This window comes from Triticum aestivum, chromosome 6A, assembly GCF_018294505.1.
Source record: "Triticum aestivum cultivar Chinese Spring chromosome 6A, IWGSC CS RefSeq v2.1, whole genome shotgun sequence".
In the NCBI taxonomy this organism is placed as follows: domain Eukaryota; kingdom Viridiplantae; phylum Streptophyta; class Magnoliopsida; order Poales; family Poaceae; genus Triticum; species Triticum aestivum.
The window spans coordinates 50819600-50837124 of record NC_057809.1 but is presented as its reverse complement, the minus strand read 5'-3'; the positions used below and the strand labels follow the sequence as shown (position 1 = coordinate 50837124).

Below are 17525 nucleotides of genomic sequence, written 5' to 3'. Positions count from 1 at the left end.
CCGAGATGATGAAGGAGGTTTAGGTGGGTTTTGGGTCACTTTGGAAGGGTGTTGGGCTGCAACACACACGAGGCCTTTTCGGTCCCTCGGTTAACCGTTGGAGTATCAAACGAAGTCCAAATGATACGAAACTTGACAAGCGGTCTACCGGTAGTAAACCAAGGTCGCTTGGCAAGTCTGGGTGCAATCCGGAAATGTTTAAAACCCATACACGAGAAGAAGGTAGAAATGACCACCGGAGGAGAACGGAGCACCGGAATGCAAAACGGACAACGGGGAAAAAGCTCGGATGCATGAGACGAACATGTATGCAAATGAAATGCACATGATGACATAATATGCAATGCATAACACGGAAGCAATGACAAGGCAACAACAGCGAATAACTGAAGGACACCTGGCACATCGGTCTCGGGGCGTTACATATACGTAGGTAACCAAACACATCCTTAGTTTTCATGAGCCAAATTCTCTGCTCTTGCGAATGGGCCTCGATCTCATAGGCTGCACAGCTCGGTGTCGAATGGCAGTGTTTCAAGCATCAAAGCAAAGCTAACAGCAGCAGTTTAATTGACCAAACATTATCAACTGAAACATTGCCACATCCATTCATGCCAAATTGTTATCGAACGCAGAGAACAATCACAATCAAGCTAGCATCATGCAATCAGGCATATTCATATTCCATGGCACGGTTGACACTAGAATTGCAGAAGATCCATATTCCATGCCACGGTTGACACTAGAATTGCAGAAGAGAGAGTTGATGCAACAGCTGCCTTATATAAATAGTCGGTGTCACAGTGTGTATAAATACAATTCTGACATAATATACTCTAAGCAACAAAGAACAAGTATCACAAATGGGGAAAAAAAGGAGAAAAAATCACAATGTACGCTGCAGGTTTCGTAGGCAGTGGAGGCTTGACTGTTTGTGGTTCCCAGCAGCATGGGCGACAAGGGTACTAACAAAGGGACAATAATTTAGATAAACTCCTTCCGTCTTCATCTACAACCAAAAAATCCCATCTAACCCCCTCCGGTATTTACACGAGGGGGGCAGATACTCACTCTTGAGCGCCGGCGATCCGATCAGCAGTTGACGCCGCACTGCCCCATGGCGACGGCCTTCTGGGTGTCGGAAATGAACGGGTCGATCTTCACCCACAGGAGGGAGAAGATGGAGGCGAGGAGGATGGACCAGACGATGACGATCGTCGGCGTGCGGTTCTGCTTCCCCATGAGACCCTTGAGGAAGGGGTAGAGATGGAGGATCACCCAGATCGAGAAGAAGAGCTTTCCGAAGAGCGGGCCCCAGGACTGGTAGCCGCTGTTGATGGCGTACGATATGCCGGCCACCATGCCCACCAGGTTGATCACGAGGACGGTGGTCGGAGGGATCAGGAGACTGGTCCACTTGAACACGTATAGCTCGGCGAAGTCGCCGTCCTCGTCGTTCGCCTTGGATGTGACGGTGAAGTTGGTGTCGATCCCGGCGAGCACCTTGAGCAGGCCCTGGAACACCGCGAAAAGATGGGCGGATGTGCCACCGATGACCCAGAACTGCTCGTTTCTCCACCAGTCCTCGATGCCGACACCGCTCCATCGGAGCTCCAATATACCGGTGGCAAAGATGGACGCAAACATGAGAATGAAGAACATCCCAGCATAATTACTGATCTGCATATCAGAAAGAAAGAATATATCAACATCAGACACAATGACACCTGATTGTGAGGGTTTTAGCAATGCGGGATTTAACAAGAGGAACATAGCTCTGCACATGTGAAAGGGTTTCTTTCTTGTGACTAACCTCGGGGATGATAAATTTGTTGGTGAGGAGGCAGATAGCAGGAAGCACACAATAGGCGATAAGTGGGAGGGATGTTAATGGGTAAACAATGGTGTTGATGTAAGCCACCCTCTCCAGAAGTTTCAACCGCCCACCGTAATTGTACCAGATAGGACAATGTCTGCTAAACAGAATTTCAACTGACCCAAGCGCCCATCGTAGAACTTGATTAAGACGGTCAGACAGATTGATTGGCGCAGAACCCTTGAAACAAGGCCGGGGTGGCATGCAGTAGATTGATATCCACCCTCTTGCGTGCATTTTAAACCCGGTAAGAATATCTTCAGTAACTGAACCATAGATCCAGCCAATCTGAAGCAAAATAAAAGGAAATCTCAGTTCCAGTTTCGTATCTCCGCATAGAGAAAAGAATGACGGAAACTATGACTCTCAAACTAACCTCTTTTCCCCATTCGGTCTTGTCCTCGTATCCACAGCTGATGACATGGATGGCTTCCTTTAGTAGAGAAGCTGGGTTTGTTGAAGGTGGTATGCCTCCTTGAGTCATAAAGGTGGATGCAGTAAATATAGGAGACTGACCAAATCGTTTCTCCAATCTCTTCTGGGACATAAGCATTGACCTTTCATCCTCATAACCTGATGAGATTCAGACAGGGTGGTTAGCTGAAGCAAGTCATAACTCAGAATCTCAAGAACCAAAGCGAAGACAAAATAGAAGCATAATGTTTTAGTGATGCAGTATATACGGCACCTTGTCTTCAGATGCCAAGAATAAATGTTAAGGTAAAAATTGCAAGCACATACCTTCTATACCCTCTTCTATATCTTCCATGTTGAAGATGGGAGCAGAAGACTCAGTTCTCTTCATCATACGGTTCTTGTTATCCATATAGCTCTTGCTCTTTTTCTTTCTGCCACCGCAGCAGCTCTTAACAACAATGTTAGGTTCCAAATCAGCCTCAGTTAATACAGGATCATAGCCATACAAGGCCTGCCTGTTGAAACAGCATCCTGTCCCGACATACATTGGACCCTGAATGCCATCTAAACCTTTCATGTTGATCTGCAAAGAGGAAAACCATGTAAGAGACAAGAAAGTGTTGTCGTCATGATGAACACAGACACCACCAGACTTACATCAAAGAAAACAATGTTGCGATTAGCATATCGATCGTGCAAATCAATGCCATCAAATCTTTGTGGAAATTGGACATAGCAAGTTTTCCTTCCTAGAGCGGGATCCATCATGAAGCACATTGCTTCTCTAAGAGCTTTGCTGCTATTGAAGTAGTGATCACAATCCACATTAAGAAGATAGGCACCATTTGTCAACACGGCAGACACACGAATCTGCCAACCAGCAAAAGATATGCAATCGTATAATTAGCAACGAACAAGATAAAATCCAATGCAATGTACACAAGCAAATTCGCGGAAGAGAACACATACCAATGCATTCATTGCACCAGCCTTCTTGTGATGCTGGAAACCTGGCCTCTTTTCACGAGAGACATACACAAGCCGTGGCAACTCATTACCATCAGTGTCAAGGCCACCACTGTGCCCCAAGAACACCTGAATTCCATGAAAAGCAAGTTTAATCCATAAGATTCAAATTAAGTTGACATTATTTTGAAATGGTTGTCAAATGGCAGACGCGTTGAAGTAAAAAGTACCTGAATCATGCCAGGATGGTCCCTAGGGTTGTTCCCAGGCCAAGCGGTGCCATCAGCCATGGTCCACCCCTCTTCAGGCACTTTTTGGGCTTTGGCAACAAGTGCATTGATTCGTATTTTAAATTCTTCATACTCTCTCTGAAACAAAGCATACCCCAAAGTTAATATCCAAGCAGAATTTGGGGAAAGAGCAATCTAACCATGTGGCTTGTAGCTTACCTTCATTGCTCGTCTTTCCTTCACAAAAGAAGGCTGGATCTTGTCCTTGAGGTAATCTATTTTTTGCTGGAAGTAAAACTCTGGGGCCCTTGGTTCAATGTTGTGCTTCTTGCAAAATGGAACCCACTTCCTAGCAAATTCTGCAGTTTCTGAGAGCGACTCAAACGTCAACATAGCCGAACCATCATCAGAAACATAGCATGACACTTTGTCGACAGGGTAATCCACAGCAAGAATGGACAGGACAGTATTTGCTGTGATCAGTGGAGGTTCCTTCAGTGGATCCACTGTACTGACAAAGATATCAATGGGACACAGCTGTGATGGCTCTCCCTCCCTATCATACCTGCAACATTAGATTATGCACCTCAGGACACATAATAATGTTAATGAAAGATGTTATGGTGCCAAAAATCATGAACAAATGTAGACCCATTTGTCGTAACTTACCTCAATGCAAGCCTGTCAAGGTATGTTTCACGGTTGATTGGGTACCATTTTGGAAACTGATCAAGAAGCCAAGACAAGGCAAACCAAATTTCACAGATAACAGACACTAGCCATAATCCATAAGCATCACGCACTGGATGACTGACACGATACTGGAAGAAGAAGCACAGGATGATAAGTCGGAGAATGATCACTATCCGGTAAAGGTTGAGCTGGTTTGCAGGAATAGGCACTATACGGCTCAGAGGTAGACGTGCATCATCAACCCTGCCAAAGACAAAAGTACAGATATCTCAGTTTCATTGAGTCATTTCAAATCAAACATCAAACTGCAACAACACTACAAGTAAAGCATAGTCAAGACAAAAATTATAGATCATAATCAACCCAGAAACATAAAGCTATCAGAATAGACATTGATTATAATCGAGAAAGGTTATTTATACATTTGCATATCTTCACCATTTGAGCCAGTTCCTTCCATGTCTCCTCCTCCTCCTCTTGCATCTGGATATTTATTGGTCACCTGCATCATGTTTTTGTCCTGCTTAACCCTCCAGCTTTCAACTCTTTCCTTCCAGTCAACACTGTTAAGCCCATAGGAGTTCAAGTCCTTGGAAGGGTCCACAATCCTCACAGGAACTGATATCATAGTAGAGAAATGTTAATATTTTCATCAATAAGCAGACAAATTCTCCAAAAGATGCTATTATGACAGATAAGAATATACCTGGCACACTTGGATCGACATAGCTTGATGTTGGGCTGCGGATAGAGTGGCGGTCAGGGGAAGCATCAGGGATTTCCCCGGACATCTGAAAAAGATTTTCAATGCATTAATGCACAAGAGCAAGGAGTTCTCATGGAAACAAACTCAGCTTTCATCAATGCATGAGAAAACCAAGCGTCTGAATGATAGGTATTTACCTGTTGCCCACTTGTGAGCCGAGGAATACGATGATGAGGTTCATGGCGAGAGGATGAAGACAAATCAATGTCTTCTCCTTGCCACTCTGGACCTTTGCCATTCCCTTGCTTATAGTTGAACTCATTGTCCAGGTCATCAACATCTTCTTCCTCCTCATCTCCCGGAACCCGGGGGCTACCTGAATTTTGTCAAGAAGCGATGCATACACCAATTAGCATGATTTTATAAACAAAAACATAAGAGTATGAGGGCGACGGGTTTAATTTTATATGTCGAGCAACAAGGAATGACCAGTATACCGCGACTTTGGCTCATAGTATAAAGCAGACTTCCATATGCATTTCTCATACAGATGACATAACAAATCAACATGTTGTATAGGAACAAACCTTTGAGCCTCTTGTATCGAGTCTTGCACTGGGGACAGCATTTGACCCCATCCTTGCGCTCGTACTCGTAGCAAGGGCGGCAGACCGGGAAGGCGCACTCATTGCAGGCGACAAAGACGTCGCCAGTGGCCGAAACGCCAACAGTGTCGCCACATATCTGGCAGGCCTGACCAACCGTGCCTTTGACCTCCTTGCCCTGCATCAATGAGATGAAAACAGGTCAGCACAAACCCGTACGAAATCACAGAGGTTGCCAGGAGACACAGCAATCCCCCATGTACCATAATCGGTCGGTCAGCAATTGATCGTCTGCTTGGCTTACAGCTGAAACTATGATCCAAGCGTCGGGAACGGCATGAATTGCAGGATGCTAGGGTAAGGCAGGCTCATCAGTGAAATGCTAAACATGGACCCAAATATATCTGTGTCGGTGAGGTCTGGAACAGACAACATCTCCCAATTGCTCCACCGCTCGTCAATTCCTCGCATGAACGGGGTCACAATTAACGGACAGGGGAAATGCCGCAAATCTATCTAGTATCTACGAATCCAACACGCGACTACGAGCACCCCCACAGATTCATAGGTAACCGGGGGAAATTCGAGCTGTTACACCTAGCACCGCAACCTAGATCCACCCACCGCCTCACGCACACCAGATCGATCCACCGACGCGCGGACGCGCGCACCTCATCAACGAGCCGTGACGAACCGAAATGGCACCGACAAATTAAGCCGCGGCAGGAAGAGGAAGAGAGAGGGGGAGACAAATTAAACGTACCGGGGCGGGCGCGTCGCCGTCGTTGCGGATCATGACGAACTCGTTGCGGTTGTGCGAGCCCGCGACCATCCCCCGGTTGGCCGCCATCTCTCCTCTCCGCCCTCGCGCCCCACCGGCGGCGGTCTCTCACTCGAGCGAGAGAGAGAGGGGCACGGAGAGGCCGCTCTAGATCCGGGAGGAGATGGCCACCATTCCCAGATCCCCCGCGAGCTCGCTCTCGCTCTCGCCCTCTCTCAGCTGGCTGCTGCTCCAATGCCGCCGCTCCTCCCCTCTTACATACGCACGCGCTCGGCCAGTTGAGCTCAGTAGGTGGGGTGGAGTCGCGGTCGCCTCCTCTCCCACCGGCTACCGCCCGTCGCCCGGTCCGGGTTCGCTGGCCCCGTGGCCCGTCCGCGTCGCGGCGCTGGGCACAGGCTGGAGCGAACGGTGACCGGCTGCAGCCGTTGGATGTGTCGGTGTCGGCGCCTGGAGGCCGGAGGCCGGACCGAAATGCCCCCCTACCTGCCGCTCCTTTCCCTATCGGTCAGTGGGTTTTTTTTCCCGCTGTTTTTGTTGATTTGTGTGCTTTTTTTATTGGCTAGGAAACGGAAACGCCATGTGCACCATGCGTGTTGCATGTGAGTTGGCATCAAATCGATGGGCATGTGATTGTTGTTAGACCCGGAGAACATTATGCAAATCAGGAGGGAGGGCTCACCAACCATGCTCCTAGGAGCATGAATCCGTTTAGAGTTCAGAGTCTACAGCAATTGTAGGCACGTGAAATTCCGGCATACTTGAAATGCGGTGGGTTTCATTGTTTTACGGATCTGGATGTAATTTTTATTTGTTTCTGGTGTTCGTTGTCCTGCCATGATTGAATATGAATGGATCGAAAGTTTTCCCGCAAAAATATATACGAAAATCATGTGCGAAAATTAAGTGCACGAGGATGAAATGGCCGGTGCGAAGTTCGATTGCAAGTCTGAACTTTCTCTCGACTTTTAAATAACGAAGGTGCCTGGAAAGGGCCTTGGCGTTTAAAAAATAAAATAAGGAGTTTGAGAAGGGCTTATGAAAATTATTAAATCTCGCCCTTTTCTAGTTTATGTGGCGGACTACCGGTTTTTCTAAATGTACTAGAAGGGTTGAGCGCACTTAGATGCGTTGTTGGTGTTGTCGGGATTTCCATAATTTTTGTTTGTTATTTGGTTTGACGCGTGGGAAAGATGGTGTTTTTATAGGGTTTTTATTATTTATTTATGTCATTAATTGTGTCCCATTGCTTTTAATTTTGCTACTAGAAATTTTAACTTCTCAAAAATGATATCGCTCTGCTAGGCACATGCTCAAAAATGTCATTAGACACCATTACTGTCAGCTCAAACTTGTTTATCATGCCATAATTACCAAAATAACCATGGACCAACATGTCAGCTCTCCTTCTATCTCACTATGATGATGTGTGGGTCCCACTTGATCCCAGCAACGTTCTTGTTTTTCTTTAAAATTATCCGTTTGTTTACTCCTCACAAGTGGGGCTCACACTTATCATTGTGAGATAGAGAGAGATGACATGTAGGTCTACGGGTATTTTGGTCACATAACATGCTCGATGGGTTTGACATGACAGTAACGGTGTCTAATGGCATTTTTAGCAAACATCTAATGGAACGATGACATTTTTAGATATCTAATGTCATTTTTTAGCAAGCATCTCACGAAATGATGATATTTTTTAGTTGTTATATCTTTTGTGGCAACACTGAGTAGTGAGACACAATTGGTGGCATAAATGATGGAAATCCTATTTTATAACTCGGTGTTTTGGTGGTATGATTATGTATTATCAGCTAATTAGCTCATACTTACTTGAGGAAGTTTTCTTGCATTGGTGGCCGCATATATTATATTAGTGCCACAGCGTCACATGTTGATGCTTATTTTTTCTAAGTGGTGAGAGAATGCACGGTACTTATGTGTTTCTTAGGCTGGTTGCTGCGAATTAGTTTGAGAAATCGTTGACCCACTCAAAATCATAAATCAAATCCAATGTTGAATACTTTGACTGAACTAGAGAGTTCCTTGAAAAATTGTTGGCCCAGTGAAAATCGTGAACCAAATCCAAAATAAAACACCTCAATTGAATGAGAGGGCTCTAAAAATAGAAAGCATAGTCTATTAGATTATCACTCTCTTGTGCCAATTGACGTGCTTGGGCTACCTAACATTTATGTTGGACAACTATTCCCAACTTTCATTTAATCTACCGACAAATGGTAAGAAACACAAGGTATATGGAAGTATTTTTGGGTCGATTGATATGAATTCGTTTCCTTGAATCCAAATATTTCATGGTGCAAGTGGGCTTAAGATCTTGCAACAATGATGCCCGGCCCCATTTGATCTAAAATCCGGTATCTGAAAAGCTCATGCAAGATATCAAAGAACTAAAGCTCTTGATTTGCGATTTCGCATACCAAGCACTAACAAAGTATTGCCTCCGATCTAGAACACAAATTCTTTCGTGATGTTGCCAGTCAAACATTTGTAATATTTACCATCCGCAAAGAAAGAACTACTAACATCCAAAATGCAAAAAAGACATGACAATGTTTATCATGAAATATAATACGTACAAAGCAAAATTACTTTCCATAAGATTCAAATTACAAAATAAGTAACCAAGTTCAATAAAGCAAAAAGCAGTCGTGTCAATTTTTGTCATGGAGTACTCCCTTTGTAAACACAAATCAACTTTTACTATTTTAATTTAAAATAGATGATTTTTTGAAATTCCTGGGTTTCAAATCATATACAAAAATTAAGTACATAGGAAATAAATAGCTGGTGTGAAGTTTGGTTCATCTTTCTCTCAACTTTTAAATAATGACCATACTTGTAAGGGGTCTTTAGTATTTTAAACATTCGAATAAGGAGTTTGAAAGGGACATGTGGAAATTATTAAATGTCACCCTTTTCTAGTTTATGCAACACACTAGTTTGTCATTGTTAGACCGAGACAACTTTGTGGAAATCGAGGGGAAGGCTCACCAACCATGCGTGAATTGCATAAAACTACCACATTTGTGGACCCTGAATCAAGACACCACCATGTTTCATCTGTTTTGGAAAAAACCATCATCATTGCGTTGGTAGTTTGCGAAAAATGTTGATTGGTCAATTAGAGAAGTTTGAGGGAAAACTTGACAGGTCGATTCTATTGTCAATGACACATGACCTGGGGACTCGGGTGGCGGACGGACGAGCACATGCGAGCGAGGGTGGCGCGTGAAGGAGGGGTCGGAGAGGCGGCCGGTGGAGCTGGCAAGGAGCGTTTACACGTGCAAGTCAAAAGCCCATATCCAACTTAATAGTATAGGCAAACAGTGTGACATTTGACCGCCACATCAGCACTTACAACTGGGCCCCGTCTGTTAGATTTTGCGTCAAACGCTGCTTATTGATCGATTAGTTAGGAAACGGAAACGCCATCAATTTACTCGACCAACCACACTACAAGTATAAATCTGTTTAGAATTCAGAGTCTACATCAATGGTACGTGAAATTCCAACATACTTGAAACACAGTGTATCTCATTATCTCCATTTGAATTTTGAAATAGATTATTTTCTGAAATTCCTAGGTTTTGAATCATATACAAAAAATTAAGTGCACGACAAAGAAATAGCCGGTGTGAAGTTTGATTCCAAGCCCGAACTTTCTCTAGACTTTTAAATAACGACAATGCTTGGACGGGGTCTTGGTGTTTTAAAAAGTCGGGTAAGGAGTTTGAAAAGGACGCGTGGAGATGATCAAATGTCACCCTTTTTTTTCTAGTTTATGCAACAGACTGTCGGTTTTCATTCATATATCATCACTCTAAGTGTCAATTGACGTGCTTGGGCTACCTAACATTCATGTTAGACAACTATTCTCAACTTTCATTTGATCTACCGACAACAAGCAAGGAAACAAGGTACTCCTATATAGCAAAAAAAAATTGGATGGATTGTTATGATTTCCTTTCCTTGGATCCAAATGTTGGATGGGTGCAAGTGGGCTTAAGATCTTGCAAGAATGATGGTGGGCAGGCACATGTAAAATTATGCAGCAATAATCATCTAAAAAAATCATTCAGCAAGAAAAGCAATCTCCACCACGCACATGAAAGTGCACGGAGCGATTCCTGGAAGCCGCCACCTTTGTGTGTGCAACTGGTGCAGAGTGTGGGAGCGATGTAGGAGTGTGCGCGGCGCAGCTGGCTCGGCCTCGTGCTTTTCATTAAACTAAAACTAAACTAACCCGTCTGGTGAGGTGATCCGTTCTTGTCCCAATAATGGCGGTTGAGGCGCCGCTGTCAATGGCCGTCGGTGGCCTCTTTCTTTACTCCTCTTCCCATCTCTCTCTCTCTCTCTCTCTCTCTCTCTCTCTCTCTCTCTCTCGTCTAACGAAATGTTGATCTGATTGGGGGTCGGAATCTTATTCCATCTCGTAGCTCCTCCGTGCATGGAAAAGGATTTGAGATTTGTCATCGGATCTCAACAAACATCCATTCATTCATTCATTCATTTGCGATATATCGTCGGTGCAACACTGCCGATAGGTACATGAGGCTTGATAGGAAGTTTGCGGTGCCTGAACAACGGAATCTAGTTAGCTAGAGCAAAAAATATTAACTTGTTAAGATTTTTCTGTCACGCAGAAAATATGTGTCTAACTAATTAGTTATTGCCCATCATTATTGGGGTGTAAGCTTTACCATCAACTTGCAGTTACCAAGTAACTTTCATCTCTTAACAACGGTCAATTTGGTGGCGTGCCACTGTCCATGTGGTACTCAGTCCATGTAAGAGCATCTCTAACAGACCCTTTATATTGCGCAAAATAATTGTCAGTTTACAGTTATGCGTGAAAAATGCGACCCGAACAGAAAATATGCATCTAAATACTAATTAGTTATTGCCCCTCATTTTTGGGGTGTAAACTTTACCATCAACTTGTGGTTACCAAGTAACTTTCATCTCTAACAACGGTCGACTTGGTGACTTGCAAATGTCCATGTGGTATCCATGCCATGTAAGTGTACATTAAGGGCCTCTTTGATTCACAGGATTGTCAAAATGAAGGAATAGGAAAAATGCAGGAATAGGATGGCATGTCCCATAGTATCCTACAGGATTTGAAAGAATGTTTGATAGCGCGGGAAAAACAAAGGAGTTCTACAAAGAGGTTTGAGTGGATGGAAATTTTCCTCCAAAATATAGTACAAATGGATCCTATGGAAAAATTCCTAAGGATGTCAATCCTACGAATCAAGCGAGCATCACAGGAAAAATTCCTAAAGGTTCAAATCCTTCAAAAATCCTATGCAATTCCTTTGAATCAAAGGAGCCCTAACCTTTGCACGTAGCAATATACCAATATACCGCAATTCGATGCAGAGGCCGGGGCTTGTTCCCCACTCCGGAAAAAGCAATATACTTCAAGGAGTACCCCCTTCGCATAGTAGTATGGCACAAATAAAGGAGGGTGTGTTTTCTGTCAGTCTCATTTTAGGGTCGTGCAGACAAACAGGGCTGCCCAAAAAAGCACCCCTAGGTGATGCAAAAAAGCACCCCTAGCAGTTGGGGCGCACCCCTGATGCGCCGCCTGAGCGAAAGCTCGGCGGTGCCAGGTAGGCGGTGCTCCTTCCACTGTCTGTTTTATGCTAATGATCATGATCAGTGAAGAAAGTGGCATTCGTAACAAAACAAAACAAGAGAGACGGGACACATGTAGCTAGATAATCATGTTATAGACAAAGCTGATCAGGAGCGACCTTTGAGGTTACATGCACGAGTTCAAGCTAAGCAAAGTTGTTGTAGTTACAGGACCAACAGAAATGCATTGCTCAAAATGTACTCCCTCGTATGAATAGCTCTCATGGACGGTACATCGACGATAAAAAGTGAGATTTTTTTTTTAAACTCAAGCATCCACCAAATGAAATCATCTGGTGATGATAACCACCGGACTTTATTGCAGAGACCCAACAAGAAGCCAAGATTCCTCGACTAAAATTCTGAATCGCAAGAGAATCATAGCAAGCCTATGATCTAAACTACAAACCAGGACTCCTTCTTTATCTGAATTACAAACTTTAGCAGTCAGAACCACTTGCATCTGCAAATTACCAAACAAACATATAAATCACTGAATTGATTTAACTGAGGTTTGGTTTTTGAGAGAAAGGAGTGTGATAGGAGAATATATATATAGCAAATAGGTAAATAATTGGAGAATCTCTACTCCTAATGTCTCACTTGGTAGGTCGCGTTTCGGGTTTTATTTTCGTCCCACCTCACCCGGTCTTTTTTGGTACTTCTTTGGTACTTCCTCCCACCTCCCACCCGTTTTATTTCGCAGTTTTTTTTCGTCCCTCCCCCACCCCATCGGTTTAGTTTCGCGTCACCCTCTCACACAACGAAAAAAATCTTAATCTCTACTCCTAATGTCTCAGTTGGTAGGTCGCGTTCCGGGTTTTATTTTCGTCCCACCTCACCCGGTCTTTTTTGGTACTTCTTTGGCACTTGCTCCCACCTCCCGCTCAGCCGAGACGGTTTATTTTCGTACTCCCTCCCACCTCCCAGGTAGTTTCCTCCACGCAAAAAGAATCGAACCAACCAATCTCTATTTCTAATGGAGCAGTTGGTAGTCTTCGCCGGTCAATTTTCGTCCCACCACTTCCGTCCGGTTTTTTTTCGTAGGTTAACAGTCGTAGATTTTTTTCGTTGCCTCCCCCACTTCATCGGTTTATTTTCACTTCACCCTCTCACACAACGAAAAAAACTGAACGGATCAGAACTTTCCATACGACGCAAATTATTTAGTAATGTCTTTATGTAAAAGAATCAATCACAATCAATCTCTAAAGATCAAATCTAAATTAATTAATCTTCATAACGTTTGTTTCCTTTCGAATCACGTCCATAACTTTCCTTCCTTGTTTGGGCAGAAACTGTTCGGTAGCAGAGATTAGGAAGCTTCCTATGAGTGTAGTAATAGGAAGTATTCTTTTTCTTGATGATTCGTTTCCATGCATGATGATAGTAAATTATGCCAACATTCACCACTATTTATCAATGTCATCAATCGTATCCATTTCTATCAGTTTTAAGGGAATCTGCTCGCTATGTCTTAAGGGGATCCGCTCGCTAAGTCGTCGTCGCATGTTATTTTCACAAACAATCTCTACTCCTAATGGAGCAGTTGGTAGCCTCGCACGGTTTATTTTTGTCCTCCTCCCACCTCCCCTGGGTTTTTTTCATCCTCTCTCCCACCTCCCAATTTCGTTGGTTTTTTTCGTCGGTTTTTACTCGCCCCCTCCCACCTCCCAATTTCGTCCGGTTTTTATTCGTCCCACCTCCCACCACCCCCTCGTACTGGTTCTTTTTCTCTCGACTCTTTCCTTGCAAACCAATAATTTCCTAACATACAAAAGATCACGAATCTATCTTTCCTTACCCGAACCAATCGCACCCTACATCAGTGCATTTCTTTATTAAGAAAACTAACACGTAAATCTTAACGCATTGCAAACAAATCCCGTTATGGACCTAATTAATTTATTATGGAATCTATACGTGGTCGCATTGGTTCTTTTTCTCTCCACTCTTTCCTTGCAAACCACTAATTTCCTAACATACAAAAGATCACGAATCTATCTTTCCTTATCCGAATCAATCGATCCCTACATCAGTGCATTTCTTTATTAAGAAAACTAACACGTAAATCTTAACGCATTATAAAGAAATCCCGTTATGGACCTAATTAATTTATTATGGAATCTGTACGTGGTCGCATCTCTCCCCTCGTGAAAAAATCGCATCCATCTCCCGTTAAAAAAGGAAAAGAGAACATAAACGATCAATCCCACACCCTGCATCTCAGTAGCAAAAAATCGCCCCCGCCTCTGCTACTGCGCCTCGCCGTGTGCCCGGCTCGACCCATGCCTCGCCTGCATGGCTGGACGCCGCCATCTCCACCGCCACGTACAAGAAAACGGTGGGCAGAACCATCCATTCAAATCGCACACCCCCACCCTCCTCCGCAATCCCTAGCCCCGCATCACCCTATCGCTTTCTCGCCTCTCTTTCCCCTCGATGTAGATGGTGCCGAGCGGCGGCCTCGAGCACTGGCAGTGCCGCCCTCTCTATCTTCACTGCGTCGAGAGATGGGCCGAGGCTATCGTCGGTTCGCCGCCCACGATTGGGCCGCCTCCGGTTGTCGCGCACCACCGACTCCACCTAACGTGCCCGACCCTCTCCGTTTTCGACCTTCTGGTGACCACATCCCTCCGCGCCTCCATCCATCATCCACAAGGCCACTCCCTGCACCCACCCTCCTAAATTCTCCATACCGGCAGACAATCACCGAAGATCCAAGTTGGCCCGATATCAATTTTCTTACATGCTTTCTTTATCAGTTGGTGATGGGAATGGGTTCCAATTTCTCTCTCTGATTGTGGATTCGCAGGCAAGAAGCGCTTCTACATGCATCCTCCTGTCGGTCCCTAAAGTACCAAGGTAAATGGTTGATGTTGCGTTTGTCTAGGATGATATATGTTGGCTTTGTTCCGGTTCATCCGAGCCGTTTGATGACTAACTTACTGATAATTTAATTATATTAATTAAATGAGTCAGGTGTATCGTTGTGCATTTATCTTGCCAGTAATGTTCTGTGATGCTCTGATGCACTTTGGGAATTGGTTATCTTGTCTTCAGTGCGGAACATTTGTTTATTAATGCATGAGAAGAATCCTTGTTACTACCTTGAACCTGTTTTATAATCCATATTGTTATGCACTAGCGCGTGTGCGTGTGAAATAGATGGATTATGGTCCCGTACCCAATAAGATGGATATGTGTGTGTGTTAGAGAGAGAGGGAGAGAGGGAGAGGGGGAGAGAGAGTGAAGAGGAGGGAGGGAGAGAGAGTGTGTGTGAGAATTTGATGGTAAAAAGGTTGTCAATGTCACTTGATATGTATGAGAATATTAAATGTAATATTAACATAATTGATATTGAACTCTTAAAGTTAATGTGGCCCCGTTGCAACGCACGGGTGTTCTTCTAGTACCAGTAACAACTCAGTTGAAAATCACAAAATGAGAACCATAATGCTATAATTTGCAATACATAGCATAATGCTATAATTAAGATACCAGGTTTGGTTATTCCATGTTAAGATACAAAGGTTTTTCTAATTCATGTGGCCCCTTGAAAATCTAATAACGACTCTCATATTCTGTCAGCCTCAAACCTTGAAGGATGCAAAGGATAAAAATCTACAGACTTCTAGAAACCCAATTACACATATAAACCCAATGATACACATTACTGTCATGAAACCACGTCCTCGGTGTCATTTCACATCTCTCAACAAAATAGACATAACCAAACACAACAAGGAACTACTCATTTGGATCCTTAAGCTATTTGTCCAGTATTGTCCAGTTAGTTTAGGTGCTGCTTGGTTCAAAGCAACATGCATGACATCGCTCAAAAAATATTGTGGATATTTACCGTGTCCAGTGAATCAGCTCCAAGGTCAGAGAAGTTGGTGCTAGCGCAAACTTCAGTGCCTTAAGGAACAACAAGTTGCCTCTTAACAATTTCACAGACCTTCTCCATTGTATCCCGTTTTGCCATTTGGCATACATATTCAGAAAAAAATATATAGAAATGTGACACACAGTTGCTCAAAAGAACAGACATGAGCATACATCTACGCAGGGATCAAACAAAACGCGAGGATGACGAAGCAGAACCAAGATGTGGACGAACTGAGAGAACCAGACACATCATGACAGCAAATAGGCACATATAGCCCTTTGGTGCACACATATACACTCACTTCTATGAACATATGCACGGACATGAACGTTTGGTCTATGGATGTATATACACCCTATATGAAGTAAAAAAATAGCAATTGAATTAAAATAAAAAATGCAAATATTTTTAAAATAAACTTGACATTTCATTGTACTTGTAAAAAAATCCAGAAAAAGAAAAATCCCCGTTGACTTCTTTAAAGAAACAAAAAAAATAACCAAATTAATGTGAATAGTGACCTATAATAGCAATAAATATTATTCTATTTTTTCCCTGAAGACAATGCGGTTTTTTATTCCTGGAAAATTATATACTACTGCAAACGAAAGTCAAGTTTATTCAAAAAAAATATCTAAAGAACCAAAGGGCATTTTCCTGCACGCACACCCTAACCGTATGAAGCTTGATCTGAGCCCTTAATCAAGACGCTCCTCAACAGGTGCCGCCACCTGGGAACGTATCCGGTGCACCAACACTTGTGGTGCTACCGGTGCATCGGATGCCGTACAACATTTTTTTAAATCTGAAAAAATTGAGCACATTGACATAACATCAATGTGTGTCGTCACAAAATTTTGTATCAAAATTTGAAATATTTTTTGAGATACAAAAATGACAAAATTGACATCAGTGTGATAATGGGCCAAATCTAAAGCCCAACTTACGTTATGTACTATTTAGTGTTGAATTTGCCATTTTTGTTTTAGGAGCTGTGTTTCGATTTTCGACTTGAAATTTTGTAACAATCTACATTAATGTTGTGTCAATGTGCTACATTTTTTTTTTGAAATTTCCAAACATTTAAAATTTGCGGCTTGAGTTCGGTGCACCGGTAGCACCACAAGCACCGGTGCACCAGATATTTCCCTGCCGCCACCTTCCCATAAGTAAGACCCTAACATAGGATTAAGCCGTCAACCTTGTCTCGGTGTATGGCTGATCTTGGCAAATGGCAACAAGGATATTGGCTCGAAACCACACATAGTTTTATGCATAAAACAAGTTGACAGGCATTAAGCAGTACACACAAGGATCTCTGCCACTGCCAAAGCCAACATTACTTTCAGGTCCTTAGCCGAATCCAATGTTTTTCTTGCTCCATGAAGTAAAATTACTTGCAAGTTTGTACTACTCCTACAAGACAAGATGACAATCAATTTCATTTCAGTAAAAGGTCAAACTTTAGTAATAAGTCAATCGGTATGCAACAGAAGCATGTTACAGATGCAGTCAGAGGGACACATTGTGGCTATTGCAGCATTAGCCACAATTACATACTCCTTGATGATTAGCAAAACTTCAACCTGATAGCATACCTTGATAATTACATAAACCTCTTTCTTAGTCTACAGGTTGACCTTTTGTTAGTATCAAACAAATGCTATGTGTACGCAAAAAAAAAAAATCAAATCA

At 43.3% G+C, this 17525-nt stretch overlaps 1 protein-coding gene across 1 annotated transcript; it reads right to left on the bottom strand.

The window, feature by feature from the left end:
- Positions 1–763: 763 nt before the first annotated feature.
- LOC123131945 (probable cellulose synthase A catalytic subunit 1 [UDP-forming]) lies at positions 764–6564 on the bottom strand. The gene is made up of 14 exons (XM_044551676.1): positions 6257–6564; positions 5476–5671; positions 5086–5264; positions 4889–4973; positions 4605–4800; positions 4159–4425; positions 3709–4054; positions 3490–3627; positions 3263–3388; positions 2951–3163; positions 2618–2876; positions 2253–2449; positions 1814–2164; positions 764–1680 (listed from the first exon to the last, which is right to left on the bottom strand). Exons 1-14 carry the CDS (start codon positions 6341–6343, stop codon positions 1093–1095), a joined length of 3228 nt encoding a protein of 1075 aa, XP_044407611.1. The 5' UTR covers positions 6344–6564; the 3' UTR covers positions 764–1092.
- Between the last annotated feature and the right edge of the window lie 10961 nt (positions 6565–17525).